The sequence below is a fragment of the Phacochoerus africanus genome, chromosome 13, assembly GCF_016906955.1.
Source record: "Phacochoerus africanus isolate WHEZ1 chromosome 13, ROS_Pafr_v1, whole genome shotgun sequence".
Classification (NCBI taxonomy): domain Eukaryota; kingdom Metazoa; phylum Chordata; class Mammalia; order Artiodactyla; family Suidae; genus Phacochoerus; species Phacochoerus africanus.
Window position 1 is genome coordinate 18,498,577 of NC_062556.1, and position 14,935 is coordinate 18,513,511.

The following is a 14,935-nucleotide window of genomic DNA, read 5'->3' on the forward strand; positions in this document are numbered from 1 at the left end:
ATTCAGCTGAGTACCTAAGAACATAAGAGAAAGTATATTTGAAAAAAATGTGTATCTACTTACTGTAAATTTGCTAACACCCTCAAGTTCCCCAAATCTCATGTAAGAGATGTCTGCCTTCTTTTTTCCAACATCTACATCCCCTGCATAGATTTGTTTTATGCCTGCACCTTTAATTAAAGGTACACATTCATCACATGGGCACTTTGTCACAAAAATCATACTTCTTTCTTCTGGTTTTATTTCTTGACACCTACAAAAAAAAATACATATATATATATATCATATTAGGAAGGCAGTTTATGAAAGGGTGTTATGTTTTATAAAAATCTTTAAATGCTAAAATTTAAAAATATAAAATCGAGCTGCTTCAGAAACAGATTTGCAACATCATGTACAGCAATGATTAAAAGCCCTATTCTTGCTAAATGAGTCAATGGCAAGATTTTCAGTTAGATTACAAAGTAAATTAAAACACACACACACAGATCAATGCTTTTTAAGTAAGAACCTCTTTATAATGCCGCAATTAGGGGCTAGAACTAACACTCTCCCTAAGAATGTACCATGCGTGATTAGACATTAAGCCATTATGGGAGCCCAAAGGTCTACCTCTTATCTGGTACCTAACAGATATTTAATACATGCTTACTAAATTAATACGTTTATACTAAAATTCTGTTTTGAGTTATAGTCCCCTTCCCACCTTCCCTAACACAGGATGATTTTACTTAACAAATACGTGGATGTGACAAGATGAAGCAAATAAATCTGTAATGAAGAGCAGAAGGAAGAAGCCAGAGGAGCAGGTGAGACTTCACATGCCGGCACAGCTGAGGAATAAGGAGTGCTTCACTGGAGGACACAGGAGTCGGACTCCAGGGTCCACTGTTTACACTGCTCTCAGTCAGCTGTCTGCCATTCCCCCCCCACCCCCGCCCTCCATATCCATGTCCCTAGTGCAGACTCTGATTCTGTAACCCCCGTACTAGGGCAGCAGAATTTCATGCATCTAGTCTGTTCAAACAATGTACCTACAACCTAAGTAATCGTCAGTGTGACTCTGTCAAGGCCATTCCATCTCCCCACTACCTACCAAATGAAGTCTACACTCAAAGTCCTCCCTTGTCAGTCCCAACCTATTCCCACGTGCCCCAAGGTCCAGCCTAACTGGAATATCCATGTTCCTCGATATACAAGCATTTTTCCTCCTTCTCGCCCCCTGCTCTGCCTGAAGCAAGAATGGTTTCACTTCAAGTAAGCACCTCAAGGAACTGCCACAATCACAGCACATCTTTAAAGCGCAGCTCAAATGCCAGTTGCTCCATAAAGCTTTTCCCTCACTCTCCCCCTCCATTCATTGCAGCCCCTGAATTTCCGCTCACTTTGTGGTGGCCTTTTCCACACAACCGATCATGTTAGGCTGAATACAGTCCTACATCCCCTGTTGCATTATAAACTCCTCAAGACAGAAACCAAGACTTACACAGATTTGAAATCCCTAAAATCACCCACTTAATGGTAAACACTGAGAAATGTTTGTGGAAATGATCTAAATTAACATTAGAAGGAGGTGGAGCTCCTGTCGTTGTGGCACAGCGGAGGCGAGACCGACTAGGAACCATGGGGTGGCAGGTTCGATCCCTGGCCTTGCTCAGTGGGTTAAGGATCCGGCGTTGCCATGAGCTGTGGCGTAGGTCTCAGATGCAGCTTGGATCCTGAGTGGCTGTGGCTGTGGCGTAGGCCGGAGGCTGCAGCTCTGATTGAACCCCTAACCTGGGAACCTCCGTACGCCATGGGTACAGCCCTAAAAAGGCAAAAAACAAAGAAACAAACAAACATTAGAAGGAGGTGATGCCAGTTATAATCTCTAACAAAAAATTATGTTAAAGCAATTTCATTCATAATAAAATCTGTATGTTCATAAACATATATCAATATAATATGTAATATATTTAGAAAACAAAGGTGATGCTATAATCCAGACAGAGGCAAGACCCTGAGAACAACATCAAGCAGTTTTATACCGGAGAGGGAAGGAAGAAAAGAAAGACTTGCTCAATAATTGCGAAGGCCTGAAGGATCCCTGGCAATGGTCTCAAGTCAGGCAGCAAAGACCAAGCACAACCAAAGCTATACTTCTGAAAAGCAGATTTCTCAGAATTTTTAAAAAGACAATAAATTACAGCTAAAAGAAAACTAGTTTCCACTACCCCTTTCTAGGGTAGGTTATAGAAAATACATGCAAACAAATTTCATACCTAAATGTCAAGGCATTTTGTTCCGCGTGTACAATGTATCTGAATTTCCTTATTTCTCTGTCTTTCTGTTTGTCATCCATGTGCGGGAAGTCAGCATACTCGGACCCAACAGGAAAAGCATTATAACCACATCCTATGAAGTACATCGCACCCGTTCCATCACAACTTTTCTGTGAAAAGTGAGCAAACCAACAAAGCTATTTCCAACTTTTTGAACAGACATCCTGTAGTGTATCATTAAAGCCTAGTATCATACTTTGTATAATGAATTCACTTGACCATGACAAACTGAACCATCATAAAAATACAGTGTTAGATCTTCCCACTGCTGCGTGGTCCTGTCAAAGCTAAGTTTCGAGCAGGCCGATCATCTTTAATATATAATCACAAGGCAGTCCTTGGTTTTAGCAGTGAATTCAGTGTTAGCTTGTTGAACTCACAAACCGTTTCACTTGATTCAGACTGCTCTTCCTGAATAGGTTATAAGATCCTGGAGAACAGAAAACATGTTTTATATCTCCTTTCTATACCTTAGAGGACACCTATGAGTGTTCCACACATAGCATGCACTCAACAAATTATTGTTAATTTCTTATCTGCTCTGCGCTGTGCTACTGGTTAGCAAGCCAGAAATTCTAAAAATATTTTGAATACACCAGTTCTGTTGTTGGGCCAAAAAGTGTTATCATATATAGTGGGAAAATAAATTTTGCACTGTCCTTTAATCTTCATGTTTATTAAGCCTCTACTGTGTGTGTGTGTGTATACACACATATATATTATAGAATTTCCTACTTAAGTGGCTTTTTCTATTTCACTTGGTCAGTGGCCTATTAGGTGTTAATATGAGTGCTTTTATCAACTATAAGAGCAAAAGGTTTTATAAATCATACATGTTTATAATAGTGTGGAATATGGCATAAACCTCACTCAATTTCAATATATTATAGTTATTCATGTGACAGAATCAACAGACTCATTACTACAGCAGCTTGATCAAAATCACTCTTATGGTAAACCAACAAAAGCTTACAAATAAATTATCACATTAATAAAAATCATCTTTGAGTATTTACTAAATGTCAAACATCATGCTGAGTTTTAAATGTGTTATTTCATTTAATTAATCCTCACAACATCCGAGACAGCCATACTGTTACTACTTCTATCTTACAGATAAGGAAACTGAGGCCAAGAGAAATTAAATAACTTGTCCAGGGTTTCAAAGCTGGTAATAGCCAGAATTCAAGCCTGGGTTGCCTGACTCTAAACTCATGTCTTTCCACTTTACTATCCTGTCCACACTCTAGATAATGTCACTGGAAACCTAAATTCTCCACAAAGTAGTTGAGAACCTAATGTTCAGCCAAAAGGCTGCTGAGCATTTATATAAACCTGAGGGAGAGTTCCAACCAAAGGCCGGGCAGTGCGCGAGGTGCTAGGAATACGGTGGTAATAAACAAGATAGAGAATCCCAGCTTTCATGAACCTTCTAATCGGGAGATGGTAAGAAGCTGGTCATGTAAATTGAACTGGGATGAGTGTCACCGGTGAGTTGGACAGAATTCTATGGGAGTTTTTAAGCAGAGGAACCTATTCTTGTAGGTGTTCACAATTAGCATAGAAATAAGCAGAGTCGAGGGACAATTTGAAGGTAGAAATCATACATTTGGTGATAATGGGGAAGGGGAGGGTGACCACTCAAGAAGCAATAGGTTAGCAGGAAGATGCTGCATGAATTGGCTAGGTTGAACTTGAGGGACCTATGACATATCCAGCCAAATAGTCAAATTACTTGCTGTAAAGTCTATTGACGGAAACGGAGGCCCCCTATTCACCTTTTAGTCAGCCCCACAGTTACTAAGTATCTCTTGTTTCCATGCCATCCCAACCCATCCCCATAATTCCAAGCCTCATCATCTCTTTTTATTGGATCTCCCTATTTCCTGTCTAGCCCACATCATTTTTTAAGTGCAAATCTGATCAAATCATTTTCCTATTTGAAACATTCTTGGATTGCACTGTTCAATACAGCAGCCGCTAGGCGTATGTGATCAGTGCAAATTGAGAGGTACTGTAAGTATAAAATACACACAGGATTATAAAGACTCAATACTCGCCCCCCCCCCCCCAAGAGTTCCTGTCGTGGTTCAGTGGTAACAAACCTGACCAGTATCCATTAGGATGTAGGTTCAATCCCTGGCCTCACTCAGTGGGTTAAAGGATCTGGCGTTGCCGTGAGCTGTGGTGTAGCTCGCAGAGGCAGCTTGGATCCTGCGTTGCTGTGGCTGTGTGCTTAATCTTCCTCCAAGATTAGGTAAAATATATTCTTAAAATTAATTCACTTGTTTCTTTTATTAATTTTTAATTTTTTAAAATTACAGTTGATTTACAGTGTGTCAATTTCTGTTGTACAGCAAGGTGACCCAATCATACATATACATACATATATTCTTTTTCTCATATTATCTTCCACCATGTTCCATCACAAGAGATTGTGCTAGACAGCAGGACCTCATTGCTTATCCACTGTAAATGTAATAGCTTGCACCTACAAACCCCAAACTCCCAGCCCATCCCACTCGCTTCCCTTCCCCTTGTCAACCACAGGTCTGTTCTCCATGTCTGTGAGTCTGTTTCTGCTTTGTCAACATTATTTTTATTTTTTTAACATGGCTCCTACAAATTTTTTAGTTATGTATGTGGCTTGCCTTTTATTTCTGCTAGTTAGTGCTGTGCTAGGGAAGCCCACTGTCTGAAGAATCAAGTCTAAACTCTCTATGTGGTATACAAAGTTCTTCATGGTGCAACCCAATTTTTTGCTACTCTATGACTCTGGACTCCTCTATACCAAGTCTGCACTTCCCCACATTCTCTCGCATGCCCTGCCTCTACATGTTACCCTCCCTGTCCCACTAATTTGCCCTGCCTAGTAAACGACCATTCATTCTTTAAGACTAATAGCATGTGTGGAGCTCCAGCTATAGAGCACTGGGTTAAGAACCCAACTGCAGGGGCTCAGGTTACTGCGGAGGCACGGGTTCTATCCTCAGCCCAGTGCAGTGGGTTTAAGGATCTGGTGTTGCTGCAGTTGTGGCATAGGTCACAGCTGTGGCTCAGATTCAATGCCTGGCCTGGAAATTTCCATACATTGCAGGTGCAGCCACACACAAAAAAAATTAATAAAAAATTTAAAAAAGACTTATAGCATTTAACTTCCTCCAAGAATATTTTACTCATTTCTCCAAACAGAGTAAAGGTGCCTCCTCTATGTATGTTCTCAGGGTCTCATGTTAGAAGTACAGTTATATGCCAGAATATATATATATATATATATATATATATATATATGTATATATATATATTCACCTGTCTCCGTCACTAGACTATATAAGGCCATAAAGGGCAGCACATGTGTCTTTGTTCTGTTCACTGTTCACTGTGGCACAGAGCCTACACTGTAGAAGGTGTTTACTAACTGTTTGCTAAATGAATGAATCTATCTAGAAAACTGTTGATGAAATGCACAAATGTTTATAGAACTTAATACATACATCAATAAGAAATATTAATCCCAATGGGTCAACAAAATGTCAGATACTTAAGACTGAAATACGCTTAAACAAGATCAAGATTAAATGTTAATAAAGAATTATTTTCATACTTACAGATTTTCCTTCTGCCCAGATGACTGCTCCAACTCCTGTTTTATGATCCTCTGAAAGATACATGGCATGTGACTCAGTAAATATCAACGATTTGTTAGTTTCAGAAATACATTTTTCTCAGAATAGTAAACACGTATTTATTGAAATACATACTTCATAAATGTAGCAGCAATCCTCAACAATCTCACTACTTACAGAAAAATATGAAAATAAAATACTCTCAAGCATAGACTAGGGGAGCTAGGTACTAACTATAGACAGTGTCACTACCAACCCAGTGGTTCCTGATCTACATGCAGAGATCATTACAATGACAGCGCCCACACTCAGGGCACCTTAAAGCTATAACCAGAACTGAGTGTAACTTTATGGCATTTCTGCCACGTCTGTTTTTAAATGACCATTTCTAATAGATGATGAAACTAATTAAGGAAGAAGCTTCTGAACTAAAGGATTTAGTGTAAGAACCATTCACGACAATCAAATCTGTCTTCTAGCATTTTTGTACTCTAATCGTGGAAAATACATTTCATGGACGTATTCTTGCTATGAAAAAAGTTCAAACTCATAATACAAACATAAACAAATCTTCACGGGCTGTCATATTACATGTATATGAAATTTTTTTTTCACTAGAAGGTACATGAAAGGAATTGTGATTTAAACAAAATGTAGGCCTTTTCCCGACCTTCACAGTTTGCCTTGAGGGGAAAAGAATGCCAAGCTAAAGACAGGATGCTTGTTTCTAAATCAAGTGCTAGAAGTTAGAAATATAAGGTTATAATTTCTCTGCAGAACCTACTTATTTACTTTGCAACAAGGCTATACTTCTTAAAATTATTAACTTTAAATGGAAAAAACCAAAACAGAAATTCTACATATTAAGAATTGACTTTTCCTTCTATTAAGACGAGGGTAAGTTTAAAATTTCTAAGACAATTATACACAAATTATAAAATCCATAGTACTTATCAAAATCTTAATAGGAGACCAATGTAGTTAGGTAGGTGCATTTACACAGAGAAAGTGACAACTATCTGAGCTTGCCCTGAGATAGCTTCATACTGATGAGGATTAAATGAAACTGTGACTTCATAGAACTTCCTAAAAGTTAATCTTTCCAATAACAACCTATTTAAATACTTACTTTTCTAATAAAAATAAAAAGAAATATTATTGCATCTATGCATGACAAACTGGGATAACTGATAAAGTTAATTTTTTTTAATGTTATTGATACTATAATGAAATCCCCCATCTTCAGGTTAAGCAAGTTGGGTTTCCAAAATTATACTACAAAGCCTTTTTATAATTTATTTTAAGCACCTGTTAGCTAGTGTCTCATTTTTATCTAAAGGTAAAGCAACACACTGCCTTTTCTAGATGAGAAAACAGGCAAAGAAATTAAGTGAATAAAATTTAGCCCTCCATTCCCAACCTGCTTGCCTCCCTCAGATGTGAAAAACTTCCTAACAAAGATCTCCCTGTAATGAACGCCTGAGTCCCTGCACTCATGAAGCTTATGGTCTGGTGGGGAAGGTGACAAGAAGACATTTGTGTTCCCAGCCACTAGGCTGGGCTTTGGAGGAAAGGAGCACGACACCAAGGGGCATATATATTGGGAGGAATGTACTTTATAGAGTGGAGACTGTCAGGAAAGAGATTTTGGGGTCAACAAAATTTTGTACCTTCCAAGACCTTCAGAATATAACATGAGGGGAAAAGAATAAAATGATGGCTTTATGCTCATTTCTAAGGCAAGGAGCAGAAGTTATAAACCTAAGATTCTATTTGCCTGCAAAACCAAAACCTTTAAGTAAAATTTTACTTAATACATGCATAAATCTGAAACAAAAAAAATGAAAAACTCAAATAGAAATTCTTCATATCAAGAGTCTTTTCCAACCGTTGACTTTAGGTATTTTTCATGTTATTAATTTTTAGTCCTGGAGCCACTTTTTCTCTTCTAGCCGAGGGACAAAGTAAATCTTGTTAGGAGGAAAAACAATGTGATTTTTAAACTAACCTCTACTGCTTAGCTAAAGTTAGTTTCACCAAGAGAATAATTTTTATTCGGTGTCTTTTGAAATCAGAATAAAGTGCATCCATATACGATGGAACAGATTTCATCTAGCCATAGGGTTGGATGACTGATGAAGTAATTTCTCAAAAATCTTTTCACATTTCTAATTTTTATGTAAAATTTCTCCAAAAAAACCTTTCATGTCTATAAATTGTTCTCAGGATCTGGTCATCCACAAGATTTTCTTTGTACATCTCTGAAGGGAGGTCAACTTATAATCATGAGCCAAATTCCTGAGACTTTTTGACCACTGAAAGTCAGAGGACTCTATCCTATGGTTCTGGAACACAGGCGTGGTTATTTTGGCTCCCCATATGGTGATCATGTCAGGGTTTGTCCAAGTGTGGTCCACAGACCAATTGCATTAGAATCATCACCGGATGCTTGTTAAAAAGGCAGGTTCCTGGCTCCCATGGAAATTCCCTGAATCAACCTCCCCAACAGAGGCGGTCGACTCAGGAACCTGTATGTCTCATGAGCAACCCCTCTGAGTCCTAGGCAACTACAAGATGAGAACAGCTGTATTATGGTTTGAAATAGTTAACTTTCTTGGCTACTTCAACCTACTTTCATCATCAACCGTGTGTTTAGGAGGAAGCCATCATCATCAGCTTTGGAAAACACCTAGTCTATGGGAAAACAGGACAGAAGAAGACAGCAAAACTCACACTTAAACCAGGTAGGTAAGATGTGATACCATCCTCGCTCTGTTTCTTCTCCTGGAGTCTAACAAGTTTTGTCACTTTCTCACTACCTCAAAGTATCCTAGAAACATACTTTTAACAACATCTCTGTGGATCCTATTTATTCATCATTCAAAAATGAGTTAGTAAGCACCTACATTCAATTCGTTTTAGAACTCTGTTGTTAAAAGTTTTAGAATTCATTTTAATCATACGTATATTGTTAAATGAAATGGTTTAACAGAATGATTTCTTCACCTCTTATGTAGAGTGAAATAAAGCTGTTAAATAAGCTGAATAGTGTAAAGTGTAAACTCTGAGTTATTATGAACACACTAAGTCACGGGATACCGACCTTGCTGGATTGTCCTCGGTGTTAAATGAGGCACATATACAAGTCACCTAGCTTTGTGCTTGACATATAGTAGATGCTTATTTGTCATCGGTGAAGAATATTGGTCCAGAATTCCTTATCTAAAATCCCCTTACATCAAGCTTTTAAAAAAAGCTTGCGGCCCATACATACAATACATATTATTTTTCTAGAATCTGAAAGAAATCTGAATTCCTTTTCATTTGGCTCCAAGGGCTTTGGATAACGGACTGTGGACCATTTATCTTTGGACATGAAAAGATTTATCACACTGTGCTCAGTGATAAGGAAAAAACGATGATGCACTGGGAAGAGCTCACAGTGGAGAGGAAGACGTGACAAAGAGCCACATCTCCCCTGGACGTGGGCTCCAGGCAAGAGAGTCATACATGGACAAAAAATTAACCTTGAAAAACCTTTTAAATTGCTCATCAAGTGCATAAGCACAAACCTGTGCACAGTAACAGAAGATACATTTACAATACAACTATACTACTAGAGTCTCTAATAAAGAATATATATGCAAATATATATCTCTACATCACTGCATCTTGAAACACTGGAGCCACACAGAGTATGATGAGGTACTGTGAAGAGTTCCTAAGATCAGGTGAAGGCACAGAACACTCCCACCTCCCACCTATACTCACTCTGGAATCTGCTGAATTCTAATCAGCACAAGGTGAATAGTGAAATACAGCTATAAGAGCTATTCCCATTTATGTTTCCATCCTTCCAGAATGGTTTGGAGGAAACTTCTTTATAAAACAGGTGTTGGCAGAGACTAATGTACAGGTCATGACACAAGACAATTACATTAGGTCAAACCTTTGCAAAATACAGTTGTTTGGCATCATATAATTTGCGCCTGTAGTAGAATCAAATTCTTTAATAAGAGCTGAGGGGTTTCTTTTATCCTGATGAAAGTTGGAACCACATGCAGAACTTTAAATTAGATTCATAAGCCTAGACACATCCTAAGGGACTAGGTTTAGTAGGTCTGGGTTGGAATTTGAGCATTCATACTTTTAATAAAAGCGTCTATGGTGATTCTAACATGCTGCCATTTGAAAACCTCCATTTTACTGAAATTACTTCAACCTTTGGTATTTGTTTAGCATATATTGCAGACCAGTAGCATTTGAAGTGGACCTCTTCTGAAGATTTTCTCTCTTCTCCTTCTTTCTTGGGATAGGTTTTAAAAACTCCACTATAGCCACTCATCAGATTTTACTCTACCGCTACTCCAACCTGCATTTTCTTTTCCTTATTTCTAGCTGCATATTAAAAAGTGATCATGATTCACTATGAAAAATGTTATGTCTGGTAAGATGTAAAAATACTGTCCTATAGTTGGAAATAGATACCATCTTTTATCATGATAGAGAAAATTCCCAAATAATATTTTCCTTTTTCACACATAGCTTACATACGACTTAAGCAAAAACGTCTGATTTCTTCTCTTGCTGACTGAAGACATACCAGACACTGGAAGAATCTGCCAAAATTACTTTGATTCTACTGGTGATTTTGAATTCATATTTACTAAAAAGATTTTTAAAGTTTTTACCCTCAACATTGTAAATCAACTATACTTTAATAAAGGTTTTTTTTTTTTTCACTAAATATTGAATACATACAGACTACTGAAGAGTTTTAAAAAATCATTTTGGTTTTCTTTCTTCTCTCTCTTTGTCCTATCTCTAGTAGAGGGCTCACTGAGTTGCAAAATGGTTAAAGCAAGAAGCAGAAATGACCCAATTTGGGAGTTCCCATCGCAGCGCAGTGGTTAACAAATCCGACTAGGAACCATGAGGTTGCGGGTTCGAGCCCTGCCCTTGTTCAGTGGGGAGCCGTGAGCTGTGGTGTAGGTCGCAGACGCGGCTCGGATCCCGAGTTGCTGTGGCTCTGGCGTAGGCTGGTGGCTACAGCTCTGATTGGACCCCTAGCCTGGGAACCAAAAAATGGCAAAAAGACAAAAAAAAAAATTGCCCAGTTAGACCCTGATTTTATAAATGTCGCACCAATAGGCCACAAGAAATCCTAAAACAGCTCAAAGAAAGAGCTGTCTACTCAGGACTCTCACTAACTTCTCTGTACTGCATGATCAGCAAAACTTTAAGAGTCAATGAATGCTACCAGAGTGAGATGAACACCATTGTACCTCTGAGACAAATACGACCCAATCAGCCCCAATTTATGAACTAAGCACATAACTCACCAGTCCGATATGCCAATAACCTGGCCTGAATCATGCAGTGCCTTGCAATTTCTTGTGGCAAACTTTGATTGTGAATTTCATTAATCTGCTCGGTACTGCCACAATAAAATCCATAGTGTTTAAAGTTGGGCACACTGGAAGCTACTGCGGCCAAAAGTAGGATAAGGTCTTTCATGTTTTGCCTTAGATTGCTAAAGTATGGATTTTCACAGAGGTTCTCCAAACCTATAGTCATTAGTATTTGCTTATGCAGTTCTTCATTGGAAACCAAAAATATCGTTTCATATTCTTTTATTCTTTCTTGTTTACATTCAGAGTAAAAGTCAATGTTAGTGTCCGGCAATGTTCTTGAAATTTTTTGGATAAAGTCACATTTGTAAGAGGTCTCTTCTACAAACTGCACCATATAACACACCAAAGGCTGAAGTAAGACGCACACATGGGCCCGGCTGTTTGACTTCAATCTTTCCACTGCTTTGGCATCTAATTTTGCATCTTCATAACTAGAAGCCCCAGTAAGCAAACTTATTTCTGGATCAGCAGGCCAGTAGGAAATTCGGTTAACTCCAGCTGCAACAGAAAATAGGAAAGGTAGTTACCAGAGGCATGTGAAATTAAGGGTTGTCTTGACAAACCCACCATATCACTGCAGTAGATCGAAAGGTCCCCATACAATAAATGGCTATTACCAAGTCACCAACAACACAGCCCAAGTGTTGACAAACTATGACCACAGGCCAAATCTGTCCTGCTGCCTATTTCTTACAGTTAGCAGATCAAGAATGGATTTCATAGTTTTAAGTAACTGGGAAAAAGAAAAGGAAAAATATTGTGCAACACATGAAAAGTATATAAAATCCAAATTTCAGTGCCCATAAAGTTTTGATGGAACCAGACACACCTAATCACTGACACGGTCTCTGGCTACGGCTTTCACACGATCATGGAGATGCTGAGTTGAGAGCGGAACAGCTGTATAGATACCACATGGCCTGCCGAGCCTAGAACATTTACTATCTGGCCGTATACAGGAAAAGCTGCCAACCATAAAGCCCTTGGAAGGTATTTGGGAATCACTGGCTTTGCTAAGTGTGGTCCCAAAGCCCAGAGCTGGGGCTATATACCAGAGTCCTCTAAGTAATCAAATGGCTGCTTTTAGAAATAACTGATATTGGCTAGAGTTTTGTATCTGAAATAAACAATTCATCCATGCATTAAAAATGTACCTGTAGTCTAAATTCTTTCTCTGGGAAGCTCTTCTAAGAAAACATGTGAAATAAAGACAAAAGAAAATTCATGCATGCATATATTAGTGTAGCATTGTTTAAAACAGTAAAAAAAAAAAAAAAAAAAACAGAAAATTTTAAATGGCCAAAAGAGGGGAGTGGTTTAACACATTATAGTCCTCCTCATAATAAAATACATTGATCTAAAAACATCCACATTGAATTTATAATGTGAGGGCAGCAGGGAAGCAGAGGGAGAAAAAGACAGTATTAATGATCTTTAAGTCCACAAAATCAAAGACAAAGCAATAAACTAGAAGGACCATTTTTCAAGACAGAGAAAAGGTCAGTAATCTTTAATATACAGACTTAATTAAGAGCACATATGAATTAACAAGAACAATAAGGCCTCAAGAGAGACAAAAGATATGAAGAGACAATTTACAAAAGAGAAAGCAAAGCTGGATAACATGAAAAAAGTTTTTTGTGTTTGAGATTAAACAATGAGATGCCTTATACAGAATTAGGCATGCAAATGTTCATCAATTAATTAGCATTTTTCAACAAAGAAATCCCTTTGCTAGCATTGCAGGTAATTCCCACCAGGAGAGGAGTTTACGTTTTTGATGATTGTACCCAGAAGTGCATAGACAGATAGCTCACTGGTTTTCTGCATTCAAAGTAAGAGATGAACTAGAAAATTCAAGATAAACAAATGCAGATTTCTAGCTACTCCCTGCTACTACTGACTCTTGCTGTGGCTTGGTATGTAAAGTAATTTTGAAGACCTCAAAGCTATTATCAGAATACTTCCTCTGCCTGTTTCACGTTCCCTCTATGCAGTTCTCATAATCTGTTTCCTAACCAGTGTGATGGTCAGCACTTCATCTCAGCATTCTGGTTATTTCTAGCAATCTTGATTCAAGAGTGAAGAGGGGATGACTAATGTCTGAATAACGTTTCATGGACCAGTAGCAAATGCTACAGCAAAGATTCTCAAAGGTTTTGGTCTCAGACCATGTTACACTCTTAAAAATCAATGAGGGGGAGTTCCCGTCGTGGCCCAGCAGAAATGAACCCGACTAGTATCCATGAGGATTCGAGCTAAATTCCTGGCCTCACTCAGTGGGTCACGGATCTGGAGTTGCTGTGAGCCGTGGTGTAGGTCGCAGACATGGCTCAGATCTAGTGCTGCTATGGTTGTAGTGTAGGCCAGCAGCTGTAGCTCTGATTTGACCCCTATCCTGGGAACTTCCATGTGCCTAGAGTGTGGCCCTAAAAAGCAAAAAAAGCAAAAAAAAAAAAATCAATGAGGACCCCAAAGAGTTTTGGTTTATGTGGATTATACTGTTTTATAAAATTAAAACAAAACTTTAAAATATTAATTCATTTAAAAAGAGCACTAAGGAACTTATAAATTAATATAAACAACAGGGTTCAATAAAAAAAATAACTATGTTTTCCAAAATAACAACAAAAACTAGCTGAGAAGAATGACAGTACATTTATACAAATCTCTTTATTTTCTGGCTAAAGATAAGACAGTGGGATTCTCAAATCTGCTGTTTTCAATTTGCTACCATAAGTTTTCACTGAAGTATCTGAAAAGTGTTCAGCCAAACACTATATGCAATTAAAAAAGGAGTATTTTAGGAGTCCTGTCGTGGCTCAGTGGTTAACGAACCTGACTAGCATCCATGAGGACACTGGTTTTATCCCTGGCCTCGCTCAGTGGGTCAGTGATCCGGTGTTTCCATGGACTGTGGTGTAGGTCACAGATGTGGCTTGGATCCCGTGTTGCTGTGGCTGTGGTGTAGGCCAGCGGCTGCGGCTCCGAATGGACCCCTAGCCTGGGAACCTCTCTATGCCTTGGGTGTGGCCATAAAAAGACAAAGACAAAAAATAAAAAGGAGTATTTTAACAGCCATTTCAGATAATTACGAATATTCTTCTTTCACATTACATAAAATTTTGAGAAGGGACAGATGTGAATTAAAATGTGGAATCTAAAAACACATCAACAAACTTTTTGTACTGCTATATTAAAGGGCATGGAGTTCCCATTGTGGCTTAGTGGGTTAAGAACCTGACCTGTATCCATGAGGATGTGGGTTTGATCCCTGGCATCACTCAGTGGGTTAAGGATTCCACACTGCCGAAATCTGTGCCGTAGGTCGCAGATGTGGCTTGGATACGGTGTTGCTGTGGCTGTGGCACAGGCCAGCAGCTGAAGCTCCAATTCAACCTGGGAACTTCCATATGCCATAACTGTGGCCCTAAGGACAAAAAAAAGAAATGTTTGCTTGGTAGCTGAGGTAACAGTAATTATAATATAACTAAAGTATGTTAGCTATAGCATGGGGTTAAACCATGCCCCTTTCCAAGATAACTAGAAAATATATAAGCCTAATCAAACATAG

The 14,935-nt window shown here is 38.5% G+C and overlaps 1 protein-coding gene across 2 annotated transcripts in view; it reads right to left on the reverse strand.

Annotated features, from left to right (window-relative positions):
* The window catches only part of CDADC1 (cytidine and dCMP deaminase domain containing 1), a 47,352-nt gene that overhangs the window by 14,031 nt on the left and 18,386 nt on the right, over window positions 1–14,935 (reverse strand). For both annotated transcript variants that reach the window (XM_047755968.1, XM_047755969.1), the window contains exons 5-8: window positions 11,290–11,859; window positions 5,930–5,979; window positions 2,262–2,431; window positions 64–253 (exon numbers count right to left, since the gene is read on the reverse strand). In XM_047755968.1, coding sequence (XP_047611924.1) covers window positions 64–253; window positions 2,262–2,431; window positions 5,930–5,979; window positions 11,290–11,859 — 980 coding nt within the window. The remainder of the gene's footprint in view (window positions 1–63; window positions 254–2,261; window positions 2,432–5,929; window positions 5,980–11,289; window positions 11,860–14,935) is intronic.